The 19,615-nt window shown below is 36.2% G+C and overlaps 1 protein-coding gene and 1 pseudogene across 1 annotated transcript in view; one reads left to right on the top strand and one right to left on the bottom strand.

Moving 5' to 3' along the window:
• Positions 1-13,579: 13,579 nt before the first annotated feature.
• The window catches only part of LOC102887989 (L-lactate dehydrogenase C chain), a 29,534-nt gene continuing 23,498 nt past the window's right edge, over positions 13,580-19,615 (bottom strand). Inside the window, 2 exon segments of the mRNA XM_015586454.2 lie at positions 13,580-13,852; positions 16,190-16,313. Of these exon segments, the coding sequence (XP_015441940.1) occupies positions 13,688-13,852; positions 16,190-16,313 (289 nt within the window). The 3' untranslated portion in view covers positions 13,580-13,687.
• LOC102887152 lies at positions 13,933-14,614 on the top strand (annotated as a pseudogene).

The raw sequence follows: 19,615 nt of genomic DNA, 5'->3' as shown, positions 1-19,615 counted from the left end.
TATGCCCATATTACCCATCTCCTCTTCCCTTTAGTTTTTTCCAGTTAATATGAGGAATTCATGTTATTCGAATTATAATACTGACTTTTCTGAACTAGGGTGGCCCAGGTTAAATATAAACTACATCATATTACTTGGTGCTGTATTAAAAAGCCATATAGTCTTAACCATTCATATATAGGATTATAGTAACATTCTCGCTTTTTTCAAATTTGTATTTCTGTTAATTATAAAAATAATAAATGTGCTCAAAATTCAAACGCTACTAAAAGGGCCCAAAGTGGAATAAAAATCTTTCTCCCCACCTAGGAGCTATTTTACTTTATGATTAAGTAGCTATATGATCAAAACAGTTGAAATATTTCAGAGAGTGTGCATGACTCAATGGTGGCTTTTATGCTTACCATGTGAGTCTCCATGCTCTACAAGGACCAACCCATGACAGCTTTCAGAGTGGATACCAAGCCTCTACCCAGTGAACAAACGGAAATGAGCAGTGTCTAGGTTACAGCGACACCCAATAACACAGTATTTGGGAAAAGCACTCAACTTCCAGGCTACATAAGATATCCAGTGAGAAGAAAAAATTCATGTCAGGAAATGTTCTCATCTAAACTGATATATTTTTAGATTTATCTAAATTAAAACTGGTTAAAAAAATAAAACTGGAAAATCTGATGCTTTGTTGGGGGAAAAAACATAGGTCTCTATCCAACTCCAGCTATACCACAATTCCAATAATATCTACTCACAGAAATAATGTAGTAAAAAGTTTTTTTGTTGCTACTTTACATAACCTATTGCACAGAAATATAGTAGGTTCACTCCATTAAAATTTTTGAGAAACATGAATAAATTAATACTCCCATCAAGTCTTTTACATAACTTTTCTCAAAGAACAACTCATTTAGAGCAAAAAGTTTAGTTAAGAGGGGAACAGAGTGATACAGGTATAGATAAAATATAATTGTTAGGCAAAATATAACCAAGCCTTAGTACCAGCAGACGGGAAAAATTTTGGCATAATCTGATACTTTAGGTGTGTGAACTATTTTTTTAGAAGTGTGTGAACTATTTTAAACATTATTAGCTTTATCAGAATTTTTTTCTTACTGAATTTAAAAAGTAACTATTAGCCATAAAAGGCAGTGTAGCTAAAATATTAGCAAACAAAATAGAATTTTCAACAAAACATAAATAGGGACAGAGATACCACAATGAAACAATCCAAAAATATAATTATGAGCTTAGATGCCATTAATAAAATAGCCTCAAAATATATGAAGAAAAATTGGGAATTGCAAAGTGGATTTGATTCATAATCATAATGGACAAGTATACCTTTATCAGAAATTGATATAGATCAGTTAATAAATTAAAAATTAGTAACAATAAAACAAAACTGATAAGTGTAACTGAATAAAGATCATCATGCCTAGTAAAGTCCATTTTTCCCCCAAACATAAGGAACGTTTATACTTTCTATTGACTAGCTCAGAAAATAAACCTTAACAGATTTGAAAGAGCTTATGTTAAGCCACATTTCTCTGATCTCAACTGAGCTGTTATAATCAACCACAATAAAACATTTAAAAATGCTTCAAAGCAAAAAAACATATACTCTTAAATGACTCACTGAGTTAAAGAGAAAATGAAGAATTACAAAATATTTACAACTGAATGATAGTGTACCACAAAACCAAAAAAAGTTCTCACTGGTAAATTTATATTCTTAAATATATTTTTTTAAACAAAGATTAAATATCAGTGGCAAAGAGTTATTGATAATAAAGTAAAAGGAAGTAAAGATAAGAACAGAAAGTAGTAAGATTAAAAAAAACTATCAATAAAATAGAAAACTAATTCTTAGGGAAAAGGAAACTGATAAAATAGAATACTACTGGTAAAATGGGAGGATGCAGAGGGTGGGAAAGGGCTGTGTCCCAAACGAATAATGTTAAGAAACAGAAGTAAACACAGACACCTCTAGAGGTTTAAAAAGTCAAAATATTAAATACATGCCAGTACATGTAAAAACTTGGACGAAAAGGACAATTCTAGAAAACTTCCTAAAATAACAAGAAATGGAAATTTGAATAAACAAATACATATACATTCATGAGCTTCCAGCAAAAATCTATCCCCTCACCATTTCAAACTTTTACAGATGAGTTTTGTCAAAACTTCAAGAAACAGTTCATTTTCTCATATGACCTATTTTATTAGATTACAGGAAAAAGATGGGGATATAAAACCCTGACACCAAAACTGAGCAAAGACCACATGAAAAATAATAAACCCATGTCACTTATTTACATGGATTCACAAGTACTAAAGTATTAGCAAATATAGTTGAGTGTTTTTTAAAAAAATATTTCATGACCCAGAAATGCAAAGATGGTTCAATATCAGAAAATCCATTAACCCATTTCCCATTTGCCCCGAGAATACCTGCTGGTGGCGCTTGGGGCTGCAGCGTTTACCCCAAGATTACATGAAGGTTACAGTCCTAATCTTATCTCCAAAGTTTGCCAAAAATATCTCACTTTTATTATTATTTTCTCATTGCTCTAGTATATCGATAGTCTGGGAACAAATGACATCATCCTATTTATAGCATCCTGTTTTTAGTAGTATTTCCATTTATAAAATATAGTAATTCACGGTGACTGAAAAAGTCAAATCCTAGAAAATGTAGCTTTCCTATTCATGATGTTAAATGAATACTGGCAGCGAGTTGCACTTTTTTTTTTCTAAACAGGAAAGGGTTAATATATTACACCACATGAAATTTAAAGAAAAAATATATATGGTCATCTGAATTTTGCAAAAACCTGACAAAATTCCAAACCTATTCAGGATTTTAAGAGATAAACTCAACAATCTAGGAAAAGGCAACTTTCTTAACCTCAAAAAGGTTATCTTATCAAGATCCAAAACAAACATATATAATGAAGAAAAATTAGGATTTTCATTACAGTCAGGAAGACAGGGATACTCACTATTGCTGTTTTTATTTAACACTGTACTGAAGAGATCCTCCTGGCTAATACAGTAGGACACAAAAAAGATAAAGGTCTTAAGAGTAGACAAAAGTCCTTATTTGGAGACTGGGACTGTCTAGTAGAAAATGTACAAACTTGAAATTAATTAAAGAACAGAAAGAGAACAGACTTGTGGGACACCATGAAACACGAACATGCTCATTGTAGTATCAGAAGGAGAGGAGAAAAAGCAGAAAAAATTCAAAGAAATAGTGGCCAAAACTTCCCAAATGTGAAAAACATTAACCTACACAGCCAAGAAGTTTAAGAACTCCAAACAAGATAATCTGAAAGACATTCTGACTTAGACACATCATAAACTGTTAAAAGCCAAAGAAAATACTGGAAATGGCAAAACAGATATTGCATTCAAGGGAACCCAAATAAGGTAATAGCTGACTTCTAATCTGAACCAATAGAGGTCAGAAAAGAGTTTAATGACATTCAAAGTGCTGGAAAAGAAACTTAACCAAGAATTGGATATCCAGCAAATCTATGTTACGAAAATGAAGGCAAAATAAAGACATTCCCAAATAAACGAAGAGAATTCACTGCTAACAGCAGACCTGCCTTGCAACAATTATTCAAGGAAGTTCTTCAGGCAGAAAGAAACGATACCAGACAACAATTCAAATCGACATGAACTAAAAAAGAGCACTGGTAAGAGTGATTAGGTAGCAACTATAAAAGACAGTATAATAGTCAAGCCCATTTTTGTGGGCTTGCATCCAACTGACGAGCCTATGTAAACTAGGAGAGTTGGTAGGCCTCTGTAAAACTGACAAGGGGAAGAACCCTGTAAAGTGGTTGGTTGCAGTTACGTGGTAGTTAAAAACTGACAAAGGATATCATCAAGGAGTACTTCCAATGCAAGAAATAAACAATAAAATACTTGGCCTTATACCTCAAAAAATCAATTATAAGAGAAATTTTAAAATATTTGAGACGAAAACAAAAACAATATAACAAATTTTATGGGATGCGGCTTATATATACTGTGCTGAAAGGGAAATCAATACCTGTCAATGCTCACTAGAAAATAAGATCTCAACTCAAAAACATAACTTTCTATCATAAGAAACAAGAAAAAGAAAAGCATACTAGACCCAAAGAAAATAATAAAAATTAGATTAGAATGGAAATAAAAATGAAAGAAAAATTGTCAATAGAGAAAATTAATGACACCAAAATGGTTTCTTTGAAAAGATCAACAAAATTGAAAAATCTAAATTGACCAAGAAAAAGAGAGGATTCAAATTAAAATCAGGAATGAAAGAGGGCATCATCATTCTTGACTTTAGAGAAATATACAGGATTATATGGGAATGTTATGAACTATAAATCAACAAATTAGATAATTTACATAAAATTGTAAATTCCTAGAAAGACAAAAACTACCAAAACTGGCTCAAATAAAAAATCTGAAGAGACATACAACAAAGAGAGATTAAATTGGTAATTTAGAAATCTTTCCAAAAGCAAAGCCTAGCCCAGGTGATTTCACTGGAGAATTCCACTAGATATTTAAAGGATACCACTCCTTTAAAAACTCTTCCAGAAAAAGGAGGAGGGAACACTTCACTACTCATTCTATGGCCCATTATTAGTCTGATACAAAAGAGAGTCAAAGACATCTCTGGAAAACTATAGACTATTTTCCCTCAAGAATATAGATATGAACATCCTCAACAAAATGTTAGCAAACCAAATCTAGCAACATTAAAATGGATTATACATAATGACTAAGTGGAATTTTTCCCAAATTAGTTCAACATCCAAAAATCAATTGGCATAATACATTAGTAGAATAAAGTACAAAACACTCGACTGTCTCAACAGATGCATAAAAAGCATTTGACAAAATCCAACACCTGTTCGTGATAAAAACTCTCAAACTATGAAGAGAATGTCCTTAATACGATAAAGAACATCTATGAAAAACATACAGCTAACATTATACTTAATGGTGAAAGACTGAATACTTTCCTCCTTAAAATTGGGAACAAGACAAGGAGGCCCACTCTCACCACTTTCATGCTCTAGCCAAGGCAATTAGGCAAGATAGAAAAATGAAAAATAAAACTATAGTAGTCCCCTCATTATCTGCAGTTTCAGTTACCTGTAGCCCACTGTGGTCCAAAAATATTAAATGGAAAATTCCTGAAATGAACAACTCATCTAAGTTTTAAACTGCATGCCATTCTGAGTAGTGAGCCATCCCACTCTGTCCCTGCTGGGACGTGAATCATCTCTTTGTCCAGCATATCCACACTGTCTATGCCCCTCACCCATTAGTCACTTAGTGGCCATCTCAGTTATCAGATCAGCTATCTTGGTACTGCAGTGCTTGTGTTCAAGTACCCTTATTTTACTTAATAACTGCCCCAAATCGCAAGAATAGCAATACTGGCAATTCAGATACACCAGAAAAGCCATATAGTGCTTCCTTTAAGTGAAAAGGTCAAAGTTCTCAATAAAGAGAGAAAGAGAACTGTAGATCTGAAGTTGCTAAGATCCACAGTAAAAAGAAACATTCTATATGTGAAATTATGAAGGAAAAATTGTGAAGGGTGAGTAAAGTCCAATAAGATTTTGAGAGACCACATAACTTTGTCACATAACTTTTATTACAGTAACTTATAATTATTCTATCTTATTAGTTATTATAGTTAATCTCTTACTGTGTCTAACTTATAAATTAAACTTTATCATAGGTATGTATGTACAGTTGACCTTCTGTATCCTCAGGTTTAGCATTTGTGGTTTCAACCAACCATGGACTGGAAACAGTATTTTCGATCCATGATTGGAAAACGACAGATACGGAAAGCCAACTATATGCATTGTTCTACACCATTTTATAAAAGGGAACTGAGCATCCTCAGATTTGGGTAATTGATGGGGTTCCTGGAAGCACTCTCCCATGGATACCAAGGGATGACTCCATAGGAAAAAAACAGCATATAAAAGGTTTGGTACTATCTGTGGTTTCAGATATCCACTGACAATCTTGGAACGTATCTCTCACAGATAAGGGGGGACTACTGTACATTTACAGACAACATGATCTTGTACATAGAAAATTCTAAGAATCTACTAAAATATTAGAACTAATGAGTTCAGCAAAATAAGACACAAGATTAATACAAAAGCTAACTATATCTCTATATACTTGCAATGTACAATCCAAAAATAAAACAATTCCTTCACCATCGCATTCAAAATATTTAGGAATAAGTTTACCAAGGAAAGAGTAAGATTTGTACACTAAAAACTATAAAACGTGGAGGGAAAAAAAAACTAAAATGTTGCTAAAAGAAATTAGGGAAGACCTAAATAAATTGGAAAGACATTCTATGGGCATCAACAGGAAGACTTAAAATACTGTTAAGATGGAAATACTACCAAAAATTATCTACAGATTCAATGTACACCCTATCAAAATCTCTGCAGGCTTTTTTGTACAAATTGACAAGCTAATTCTAAAATTGATGTGGAAATGCAGAGGACTCAGAAGAGCCAAAACAATCTTGAAAAAGAAAATTGGAGGATTAAACATCTGATTTCAAAACTTACCAAAGCTTTAGTAATCAACACTTCTCTAAATAACTCTATGGATTGATCTTTATGATATACTAAGTTGTTTTGTTTTGTTTTTTTTTTAAGAAGAAAATGGGGAATAGCGTATATAGAAACAACAAACTATAAATGATAAAATAGAATTTTAAATGAGTTTTTGGTTACCCATAAAGAGATGGAGGCTATAGGGAAAAGAGAACAGAAACAGAAGCTAGACTCTTCTCTAGATTTGATGTAATTCTAGAGTCATTTAAGTATTTTATACAAGTATGAAACAAAATTTAAATAATTATCATGTCAAATTAAAGTGAATAAACTTAATCATGTACTAAGTTTTGGCCTACTCTCAAAGAAAACTATTCCAAATGACCTTAAAATACAGTAATTTGATTGAATATCCCAGACTAGATTTCTGAGTTTCAGACTCAGTCAGCTACCTGTTTGATATGTCTTCAATGCCTTTTCAGATTATCTCAAACTTAACATGTCCCAATTGGAAACCTTGATTTTCTCTCCTAAACCCAACACCCGTTCCCTACTTCACTGACTCTCACCCCTCTGAAAGCATCCCAACCCAGGTAAACAGAACCACCATCCAATTAGTTGCTCAAGGAAAATATCTAGAAGTCATTTTTTATTCCTCCCTGTCCGTCACTACACATAATCTACCAGCAGTCCTGCATATTTGATCTCCAAAGTATATCTTGAATTTGTCCACTTTGTGCATGCACCAGTGAAGAGTCTAGTACAATTTTGGAGAATCAGGCAGTAAACTACAGTGTTACTTTCATTTCTACATCCTGAGTAATCTGGAAAACAGCTTAGAATGTAAACCTTGAAACTCATGATTAAGCAAATTATCTTTTCATAAGCACTAATGTTTAAAGAAATCCTCATTATGGTACATACACACCGATCACATCTGTGCAAAATACATGTTACATTAACAGGAAGAGAGTCTGGTTATATTGGTAGTTTAGAATACTCACTAAACTTTTTCTCCCAAGTTACTAAAACTATCACCACCACCATCCAGCAAAAAAAAAAAAAAAAATTCTTCACTGAACAGTTAAAATAAAGCTGACCTAGACTGGAAACAATAATCAGTTTGAAGCAGGGACCACATTGGATAATATTGGAAAATCATAGATTTAAACATGGACACATTGCGATGGACTGAATCAAGGCATGTTTCTCCTTTTATCTGGCGTGTGCCCGCTGTGATAATTGCTACATTGAAGCTTTCAGTGACAAGATAATCTGAGGAAAGATTTGATCAGAAATAGATTGTGAGGAAACATCTGAAATCTAAGTACACATTTCCTGTTCAGTTCAGTTACTACACTATGTTTGCTAAAGAGTGGGCTCCACCAGATCTACTATGCCCATAGCACTTTTTTAATTTCAGGAAGTTAGTATTAAGTTTTCCTCGTACATTTTTTTAAAGCCTCTCCACATACCTTTTGTACTTTATGGAATAAGAGGTCAAAATGTACTTTAGTCTGGTAAACGAGAATGTTTACTTAAATGTGATTAAAAAAAAAAAAAAACCTTGAACAGGGAGACCTTATTCATTTATTTCTTCAAATAATTATCTCCTGGATTCTAAATACAATAGTGAAGAGCTTTGGCTTTTAAGTCAAATAAAACTGGGTTCAAGTACTTACTCCATCACTTTTATTTAACCTCAGTTTGCAGGTGCATCATCTGTAAAACACAAAGTTGTGCTAAGGATTAAATAACATGTAAAGTGCTTAGCTCAGGGTCTGGACAAAGTGGGCAATAGATTAATGGTAACTGTCATGATAACTACTATAACTACTGCTCCAAGGAATGCAGTATGGTGTGGTAGGAAACTTTGTAACCTAATGAAATCTGAATATGTTATGAGACTACAGAGAAGGGAGCAGCCAGCTTTATCTCTAAAACCGGGGAAGTCTTCATAAAGAGAAATAAAGGCAGGATTTTCTTAGATATTCGTGTAGTATTAGAATATTTATAGTATTTAACTATGACATTAATCTGTGCTAGAATCAATATTTGGCATTTTCATGAAAGGGCTGCCACGTTGAAGATCTATTGTCTCACCTGTCAATTTGCCTTCATCAGCATCCACAAAGGCAAGTTCATCACTCAAGCCCTAAAAGACAAAGGGGTAGGGTAGCTCCTGATTCATTGTAGAATGAAAGAAAATTCTTATACTTGCCATCTGTATATACCTTGTGAATTATTAGAAGACATAATAAATCTGTTCAATATTTCATCATGATATAAAAGTCCAAAAAGAAGAGATACAACTTACAAACAGGTAAGTTTCAGCTCACAATTAGGAAAACAAAACCAGAAACTGTTTAATAAAAGTCTTTGATGGTAGTGAACATCTCTTCAATTTAAGCTGAGGCTACACAATGATAAAGCAGGGATTCTGTAGAAATTTTTCTCACCAGACTATGAGCTTTTTTGAAAATAGGCAGTTTTACTCACCTCCACTTATCTAGTGCTTAGCATCTATTTGGCACATAGGAGCTCAATAAAAGTTTTTTAAATAAATGGAGTGACATGTAAGGTCTCTTCCGACTGTAAAAATTTATAGTTCTCTAATCAGGCAATGGTACCTGCAAAAATAATCAGTATTACATATTTCTAGCACACAGCTTTATTTGTAAAAAGGGAAAATAATGTTTGTATTTGTAGAATACTAGAGGATTCCACACAAGAAACTAATCTAAATGGTTGCCTAAGGCAGATGTTGGGGGAAAGGCTGAATGGAAACTGGATGAAAGTGTGACTTCTCCATGTGTATCTTTTTGTTACTTTTATGTGTAACCTTGTAAATGTATTACCTTTTGGAAATAATGATTTAAATACATATTCTTTTAACTTTACTATATATATTAAAATTTTCATTGAAAAAAAGACTGTTCTAGTACTTAGAAATAAATGATTAAGTATCTATAATTTAAGTATATATCCAAGTTATATTGTTGGATCTTTTTACTTTATTCTAATTAATGGAAATCCAAAGCCAAGCACTTTGAATATGAGACTAGATTGTAACTGATTAGCCTAGAAATCTAAACTGTATCACAAAGAAAAAGCTGTGGTTTAATGAGATGCCAATGCTTTGAGTATACTCTGAATTATTCAGAGATTGGAGCAGTATGGAATGGAATTATGCAGCATTGATGAAATTATCTTTAAAAGATCGTTTTAAAAATATACTGTAAGTCTGGTAGCAAGGAGCACACCCAGCACCCAGACTTTGGTTTAATACAATTATAAACCAAATATATTATAATTGTATTATAAACCTAATAAAAAGAACCAGGCTCCTTGGCAGAAAGGTTGATTCAAGCTAAAAATATACAAAATGAAGAAGCCAAAACATAGTGCCAGAAAGTAAGGAGGTGCTCAAAACAAAAACCCTATGTTAATGGGGTATGTCAAAGAGACACAGTAGCCAACTAAATGAGCTCCCAATGGCCAAAGCTGGGACAATCTGAGACACAAAATAAATATGTATTGGGTTATAACCCAAAATATAAAATAAAATCAGTGAGTCCATACTACTAACAAATGACTGGATAGGGAAAAACAAATCTATGCAGAAGAATGCCACATAAGTTATGTAGATACTGAAGAGGGAGCATAACTCCCCACTCTTTAAGTGTGGCTTGCACACAGGGACTTCCTTCCAAAGAGCACAATATGGAAAGGGGAGGGAGTGGTAACTTACAGAGAGAAAACCATAACTTCTAGAAAAAGAAGCCCACTCTGGTGGAACAATTAAAAAGGGCACCTGTTCCTCAGGGTTAAGTAAGATAGGGCCCCCACTCACCCTCTTGAACTGGACACAGCCTGCACAACCATATACGATCACCTTGCCTCCAACCAAGGAAACCTTGGTTAACCCTATGGCACAGAGCATATAACTTACTTTTTATTTTTTTTATTTTTTATTATTTTTTTTTAGGCGAGGCAACCCTTGGTTGACCTCACAGAGTGCAAGGACCTTGTCATCTTACAATCCTTTATTTTTTTATTTTACTTTTTATGCCTACAGCTCCTGGTCTTCCTAGGTATAACTTACTTTTAATAAGAGGCTGATCGCACAGGCCATACCAACCTATCCAGTTCCTATAATGGAGATCTAATTGTGATGAATGGTCTCTTCTGAATTTCTTAACACTTGACAGTCGCCATCTTGGAAAACTAATAGAGAAAAAACTGTAAAGCTACTTTCAGATTAGGAATTGGTCTGTAGTGAGAGGGGGCATAGAAAGACCTCCTGGGATCCAGTGGGGAAGGAGGTGGCTTCAGGCACAACAGGGAATGACAAAAATAAATGTTAAAAAAAGCCTGGTAGTTTCCTGCCAGCATCCCATCAATCAGGAGGCAAACCAAGGGGAAGAGGATATACAGGTAAGAGGGAATGAAGGAAGGATAGGGGGCTGCTCCACCAAAGACAAGATTACATCCAGGATGGCTCTTCCTCTCCTCCCCACCCTCGTTTACACCCTCCCCCACCCCAGCTCTCAGCTCCAGGACCAAGGTCTGAGTCCACAGGTCCAGGGCCAAGGACTAGCAGGCACAAGGTACCTCTGGCCACACTCATACGGAAGAAGCCCTGAGTGGGCTGCATGCCGCTCGGAAGGGACACAGAGCCATCCTCCGGCGAAAGAAATTCACTCCCGCAGTGTCCACTCTCCGGCTAGACCACAGGACTCCCGCAACCCAGCTCATGACCACTCACTCAAGAGGTAGAGGGAGAATGAAGGAAAGCTAGGTGAGGTCCAAGAAGAAAAACAGTCGTTTACAGAGTCTGTGCAAGCCGTGCCCTTCTGGCGAGGCCTCATGGAGGACTAGCACACCTGGCGCAGTGTGCATGCACCTGCACCTGCTCCCTGTCACCTGCGCACCAGCCAACGGGTTCAGGGTTCTGTATTTGGCGGGCTGCAAAGAGGCTCCTTGGGCTCCAAGCACAGGAGGTACAGCAGGCACAATGAACCACAGAGCCTCAGCTAACAAAAGGAGTGCCGCTTTCCCAGAACGCATCCACCAGAGAGCCCAAGTACATTTATTTTTAACCAAACCTTGCCTGGATATATCCGGTAAGGGCTTTTGACATTTGACTGGGGCTGTAGGAGAAAGAGACCTCAGAGCTACTTTTTAGCACCCACGAATGTGAGCTGAAGCAGAAAAAAAATTTAAAAGCCCTCACTATGCAATGGAGATTTTTAAATAAGACACAAAATCCTAAGAATTTAATCAGTGCAGCGCTGTAAGTGGAAGGGAAAGCTCAACTCGTTGTTTATGAAGTCATTAAGTGTAGAACCCAAATCCCGCTCTCATCCCTTAGTCTGCGATAAGCCAATGTTTCCCTGGTCTCTTCTCCCACTGTGTTCCACTTAATTAACTGTTTTCTAACTCATTTATGAATCATTAATACATAATACACATCTGACAAATTATTGTATAAAATGTCGAGCAGTGTTTCTCAACCTTTTTTTTTTTCATTATCTCTCCCTCAAGAGCCTTTTTAGACATTTTCCCACAACTGTTCAGCTTTCTCTCCCCACCCCCGCCCCCCGCCCAATTGTGAATTAAATATTAAGGAATAAGATGATTTTGTCTGGTTAGGGTTGAGCTTTGAAGAGCCAAACCCTTGTAATATCTAATTTTTTTCACACACACCCCCCCGAAAAAACAATTTTCACCCTCTTGGGGGCAATATTGCCCCCCACTGAGAATACATGATGTAAATCAGTTTAACATCCTAGAATATTCCCTGTAGAAACTATTTTACAGCCTTTCAATCTCTGCCAGGATTTTCGAAAATGAAGTTTAATTTGGTGTACAAAAGGGAGCTTAAAAAAAAAACAAACAATGCAAAATCCACAGAAGACTCTCCTTTCCCCTATTCTACCTAAACTCCCTCTCATGACTATAGTTTGTACAGAGATTTTAAAAAAAAAAGAACAAAATAACAGGAAACTAATCATGTTCAGTAGCAGATGACTAGAATGAAAGCTATTCAGATAGCAAGAATAACAGAGGGTGAGCTGTGACTCTCTGACCAAATGGGTGCACTTGCAACTGGAGCCCTGCAAATCCCCAGGGCCTGCATATCTGCCTTCTGATTTTTCCCACTGGTCTAGTATAATTGGCCCTGGTTTCTTACTTTTTGTTTCATTGTATATTTCCTATAGCTGTGTTAAATTCTTTGTAGAATCAAGGAAATACGTATATACATATATGTCATGTATGTATTTGTATATATAAATCAAAAGAAACACATGTACTCCTACCCTGGACACCAAGAGGGAGCTACCAATTGGCTGTTATCAAGCATTCATCAATCAATTAGTTGATGTACTCTAAATACTCGCTGTGAGATACTTGAGGGCAGAAATCATGTAATATTGACCTCATAACCACAGCACAAAGAATAATAGTAGTTTCCTGAACGAATGCCCTAGAGTATGGTCTAAGCTCCCTGTATAGTATTTCAACAGAGAAACCAAATAAACAATTTGAATTTATATGAATTGGTATAATACTTGCAGGGTTGAAGATATTAAAAATTTTTTATACCATAAAGTTATATTTCTATTTTCCTTCTGATATCCATGGTCTTAAAAGTACTTAATCAAGATTATAGACATATGAAGCTAATGAAGCAATATCAAGTGAATATGCTGGTGCCCCAAGAGAAAACAGCATGAGATGAAATTTCAATATTAGAAAAAAATTGCTTGTTTTTAAGAATCTTAACTTCTATATTATAATAATTATATATATTCTTTGAAACCTAAAGGCAACTCTTACATATATGACATACCTCAGAAGTATAACTTACATCTGTACAAACTGGGTATCATTAGAATATAGTTATAAGAGATTCATAAAGAGGAGAAATATCCTTTTTCTAGCCTTGAGAAACTGGAGTTATACTGTAAGTCACCAACATGTTTTTATTTTTTACAGATCAGATGAAAATACTTTCAAAATGTAAAATATACAGTCTGTTATGTTGTTTTATAACAGTGGAACATTAAAAGGCTTTAAAATACCAGGTCTTTTTGGACATTCCAAAGTGTGTTTGCACTCTTCTTAAAAAGGGCCTCCTCCACAGAATTCAAGTTAACTTTCACAATATCTGAGACACCATTTTGCCCCAAGATACAAGGGATACTGAGAAAGATTTCTTCTTTTATTCCATATAAGCCCTGAAAGGCAAAATTAGATCATTATTCAGTAACCTGATACAGAGAAGCAGCTATGCAAGAGAGCTTCAGAATAAGAGTATACTGGAGAGACTACGGAGCACAAGAATCACTCAGAGGGTAGTGGAGTGATCGTCAACAATATCAGGAGCATCCTAATGTCCTATAACTGTGTGGAACTTATGCTCAAGTGACATAAAAAATGTGCCAGAGGCCTCAAAGGGACCAAGAAAGGCATTGTCTACCCTTTACCAGGTCATCCTTCTGTCCAAGGAAAAGGATGCCATGCAGTCCCTCATGATTTCATTTTATCTGATGAAGAACTGTGAAATCAAGTACCCTGTGTTTGGCATAAACTACATCAAGAGAGCAATGACATCTGAAACAAGTGGCGGCTGGAAAGGCTCTGCTTTGTACAAGCTAGTCTTTACACCAGGGGGCGCCATTGAGTTTGGACAATGGATGCTACAGGTGGCATCTCAAGTCTTCAGACGTGCAGCTTCCAATGGAACCTATGGGTACTCTTTCATGTCCATCGGGCCCCCACGATTGCCAATGGAATGTACCCCTTCCCTCTTGGCTACCTCCATGCACCGCCACCACTGGACTTCTATCTTGGACTTCTCACGATGGACAGGAACCATGGAATAGGTGCAGTCATAGCCCTAATGTTCCCTACTCTCCTGTAGCTCAATCCAAGGACACAGAAGCAGCTGCCAGAGCCTTTTAAAACTTGGGCAATCCACACAAGGCCTACGTGCTCATAAACAAGCCTCTGCCTCCTCCCTACTATCCTTTGGACGATTCCCTACACTCCTGTAGCTCAATCCAAGGACACAGAAGCAGCTGCCAGAGCCTTTTAAAACTTGGGCAATCCACACAAGGCCTACGTGCTCATAAACAAGCCTCTGCCTCCTCCCTACTATCCTTTGGACGATAAGAAGACCCAGTAGACCCCTCGTACCTCTCTGCCTCCACCACTTATTGCTCTTTCCTACACCGCCCTTTGGGGTTGAGTCTAGAGTTAGAGGAGGCAATGGGATGGTCTTCTTCCTCCAGGTCTGATTATAAACAGTTACCAAGAACTAGCATTCAGGGAAGGGAGAGGCCCCTTGACTCTGGCATGATGCCTCCCAGCTTCCCATGATAGCTCAGAACTCATAGGCACTATTCAGCCAAGTTTTCCTCTCACCACTTCTGGGGCTTTCCTCAGGAGCTCAGGGTATGCCCCTTGCTCCTGTCTCACTACAGTCACCCACAGAGGGACTCTCTGGCCACCTCCTCCACTGAAGTCCAGTTGCCTCATTTTGGTAGCTACTTTATATTCAACCTCATGAGCTCAACCACACGTCTTCCTCTGAGGGCCCCCTGCCAGGCTGCACTCACATTCACTCCATTTGGTCCGTGCCTAACCACGAAAGGCCACTGCCCCACCAGACTATCAGCCCACATTCTATTCCAAGCCTAGCTCCAGCTCCAGTTACACTCACCTACCCTTCATTTTCTTGTCCTTGGTCATTCTGTTGCAACCTCTGTGTAACTTTTGAAGCTTTAACATGAGCTTCCAGGGGTTGGGTGGCATCAGGAACAAGGCCACTGTGGTTGCAGAACAAAGTCCTCTACTTTCCTGCCAGTGTTTCGGGAATTTGTTTCCCTCTACTTTCTGTCTTCCTTCTAGAAGGAGCTTCTCAGACTAGAATGTATGTCCATCCCATCATGCCACTTGGGGGCTGCTGGGTGGGCTGGAAACAAGAGCCCTGATCCCTGGGGCCTGGCTCAATGTACTGACCATGACCTAACGCCATCCCTTCAGCCTACCCTGTTCCTTTCTGTGGTCTGACCCTGCTTGCTTCTCCAGCTTCATGATGCACCTTCCTTTGCTCCCTCTGCTCTCTACATTTTAACAACTGACCTTTTTCTTTGATCCTCAAGTGCTCTCTACTTATATCTACCTCAGCTCCTATGCACCTGTGTTCCCTCTGCTTGGAATATTAGTCCGGCCTTCCAAATTAACTCTTACTCAGATTAGATCACATTTTACTTCCTTGGAAAGACTTCCCTAACCACCACACATGTCTCCTTCTCAGAAGAGTTAAATTCTTTTCTTATATACTCTTAGCACTTTTTAATTTTTCATCAAACGTAATTTGTTATTATGTATTTTCTTTTGTAATTGTTTTATTAAGTCCATTTCTTTCATTAAATTGTGAGGTCAGGGCCTCTGTCTATTTTGTTTACCATTATATCCTCAACATCTTGTATAATGCCTAGCACATAGTAAGGACTCAACAAATAATAAAGGAACAGGAAATATTAAATAAAGATTCAATTTAAGCCTACCTTAACCATAGTGGAAACTGGATGTACTCTCCTGAGATTTTTCAAAATTGATCCTACCAGATCTGCCACAGATAGGCCAATAGCCCAAGAGGTATACCCTTTCAGCTTGATAATCTCATAGGCACTACAGTTTTAGAAAGTAATAAAATCAAGTTAATGAGACGTCAACGCAGACAAAACAATATTTTTCTAGAATCCATTTTAAAGCAACCTACATATCAATGCCACTCTATTAAAATTTTCTGAGATTTCTTCTACAAATTATTTATGAATAGGCAATATGGGTTGTTATACTACTCTTATAAACTTTATTATTCACTTTAAGTAACAATTCACCCTTTTTAAATCATATGTACCACTCAAGTGAAATAAAATTAGTTTTAAACTTTTTGTATGACTGCTTAAATTTCCAAACATAGAATCTGATCCCCTTAAAAGTTAACATATACATCTTGCTAACCACTTAAAATTGATACTAGGGTGTAATGTATATAAGTCATGTGCATATATTTTTCCTAAGAATATATCATTAAGTTAATAATATATGAAAATATGGAAAAATGTTCATGATATCTTTTCAAAGGAAAACAGCAAAGTCCTAAACATTATGCAATTTCTTATCTCAGGCTTGTAAAAAACGTAATATATTTTTATGAGAACTTTAGAATTGCATCAATCCACCAAGTTATAAATAGTGACTTTTTTGAGTGACAGGCTCACAGATGATATTCTTCTTTATATTTTCTTAAATTTTCTTGTTTTCTGCAATAAAATATTTTTGCATTACCACCAACAGGGGCCTTGGGTTTGGATTGACAGTCAAACTCAAAGAACAAAGAGGTTTTAACAAAGCACTGAGTTTTATTTAATTTTGAGAAAAGGATCCAGACAGGAAAAACAGAATGAACAGCATCATTATTTGTATCTGATGGTCCTGCAACCACCTATGCAGAGTTTAGAGGCACCAGAACTACACACAACACACTTGGTTGCAAAAGATAAGACTGATGTATAAATGGACCGCCTTAGCACACATAAGTTGGGCCTGGACTGTACTTATTGTGGTGTGCTGTGATTTAACTGTCGATCCAGAACCAGGGCACCATTGAATCCATGAAGATTGGTGTCAAAATTAGGATTAGCTTTCAGACTCTCAATTCAATACAACCAAGACTCTGTGGGGTATGTAAAAGGAAAAGGAGAGGAAGTGATCGATTAACTGATGGTATATAAGTTGAAGAAAGCTCTGCAGTAGATAACTGGGAACAAATCTTATCAGTAGAATCTAGATAACAGATTTATCCTCCTAGGAATTAACAAAATGGCTTGAGAAAAAAAATGAAGGTTGAGAAGAAAATGGCTAAAACCATAATCCTTCAGCTGTTATTAACCATCCTAATAAAAATAAAACTGCTGGTGTAAAAGGACAGCTAAAGGGAACAAATAGAACAAGTACTTTTAAGGTTGATATTTTAATACAAAAACTGATTCATATTGTAAACTAAATGCTCAGTTGGGAACCTGGAAGGAAATCCTATTAAATATCCTATTAATCCTAAAAAAAAAAAAAAAAAAAAAAAATCAGAGACTATGCTATAAAAGAATTGAGTAGTTTTTAGATAAATACTAGCAGTATCCTGAGGATTCTTTATAATTATAGATCCTCTGGTAAATGACCAAGAGTCAAATAATTTAATTTTGGCTACTGCATTGTTGAGAGGACTAAATAGAATGAATACTGATCTGTAATGTGTTACAGTATTTGGTATTCAAATCACATAGTACTTCAGTGGGAAATGCAATCTTAATCATTCTCTTAGAGCAACAGTGTTTCAAATTAAGAAAGAACAAATATTTCCTGTGGTATAATTATTGGGAAGAGAAAAGACTAAAACTGTGATATCCCTACAAGAAACAGATGGGCTGCTCCATGACATTTGGAAACCAGCATTGGCTAAAATACAGTCCTTAGTTGGCTGGGTTATGGCTGTGCCTCCAGATCAGGTAGATTCCTACATTTACTGGGAAATGGCCTCTAATGGCACCTATAACATGATATATGGGATAAGGGACATTTTTATTGAGGACAGGAAATGATATAGTAACAGTAACATATGTTTTATTTGCTAGGCATCCATTTAATCTCTCTTCAAAGCTATTTGATGTAACAAAGGGTTTGTAAATTCCCTTAAGGAAATTTAAAAAAATAAAACATAAACATAATAATAACAATTACAAAACTGAAAAGATATTTTGAGAAATTGACCTAAAACTTCCAGTTAATGTAATCTCTATGGAAACAGTTTATCCAGAAGAGAAAATAAATTTGCTTTAGAGATATTAAACACAATTAGATGTGTCTATCAATACCTTTAAAAACATACATGTGATAGTAAATAAAAAAGGGAAATAAGATAATCCAATTACTTAAGAATTACCCTGTGAGGGATTCTAGTTACCTGTTGGATCTTATAGACCCTTTCAGTTATACTAGCTTGTCTTTTTCTGTATATAGAACACTAAAGATATGTTTGTCAAATGAACTCTGAGGAATATATGATCCAAAGATAATCACCCAGCTCATGGAGCGGTATCATGGGTAAAGGGTTAACATGGTATGGACTCTTTCCAAAAAAGCAAGAATATCCAGAAAGAGGACCTTGAGTTTGCTTTTGCACAAAACAGTTTTCTAGACCTTTTAAAAAAAAAAAAAAATTAGTTAAGCAATGGACAATTGTGGGAAGATGGCAAAGTAGGAATCACCAGAAATCTATCTTCCTACCTAGATAATAATTACACTACCAGAATCTGTCTGATATAACTATTTTGGAGCTCTGATGTCTTTTGAAGGCTTGAAACTTCCAGGGGAAGGTTTATATGGTAAATTGTGGTTAATTTCAACCAATTTAAGCTCTTAGCATAGTAGCAGCTACCCATTCCCATGCCCTCTCACTCCCAAGCAGGCAGCTATGCATGTGTTCCCAAAGCAGCTTGCTTACAGCCTGCAAAAAGGACCCTATCCTCCAAATATCAGGGGTCTGTGTTCTAATGGCTGATTGCTGCTTCTGATGACAGAGGTGTAGACAAAGAGGCAGGAATCACTGTTGTAGCACCTCCCATCAACTATTGCAAGGCCTTCATCCTCTGGCTAACATGACCTCCAGGAAATGTAAAAGGCAAGCGCCCTCCCCTCAATTCGTTTTTCTCTCTTTCCTCTTTTGGGAGCTGGAAATAAAGACTAGAACATACAAAAGCAATTGCATACAGGAAAAACAAAACAAAACAGAAAGTAACCATGCATGCCCAGAGAAAGGCACAGGCTCAGAAATGACCTAAAAGAACTCAAGATACACTGATCCTTGGCACAGAGACAGACTTTAACAATCAAAAAATAATAACAGCAGCAACAGCAAACTCTGGGGAAGG

The sequence above is a fragment of the Pteropus alecto genome, unplaced genomic scaffold, assembly GCF_000325575.1.
Source record: "Pteropus alecto unplaced genomic scaffold, ASM32557v1 scaffold71, whole genome shotgun sequence".
NCBI classification, from domain to species: domain Eukaryota; kingdom Metazoa; phylum Chordata; class Mammalia; order Chiroptera; family Pteropodidae; genus Pteropus; species Pteropus alecto.
Note: the sequence above shows the minus strand (reverse complement) of the source record. Positions and strands in the feature narration are given on the sequence as shown.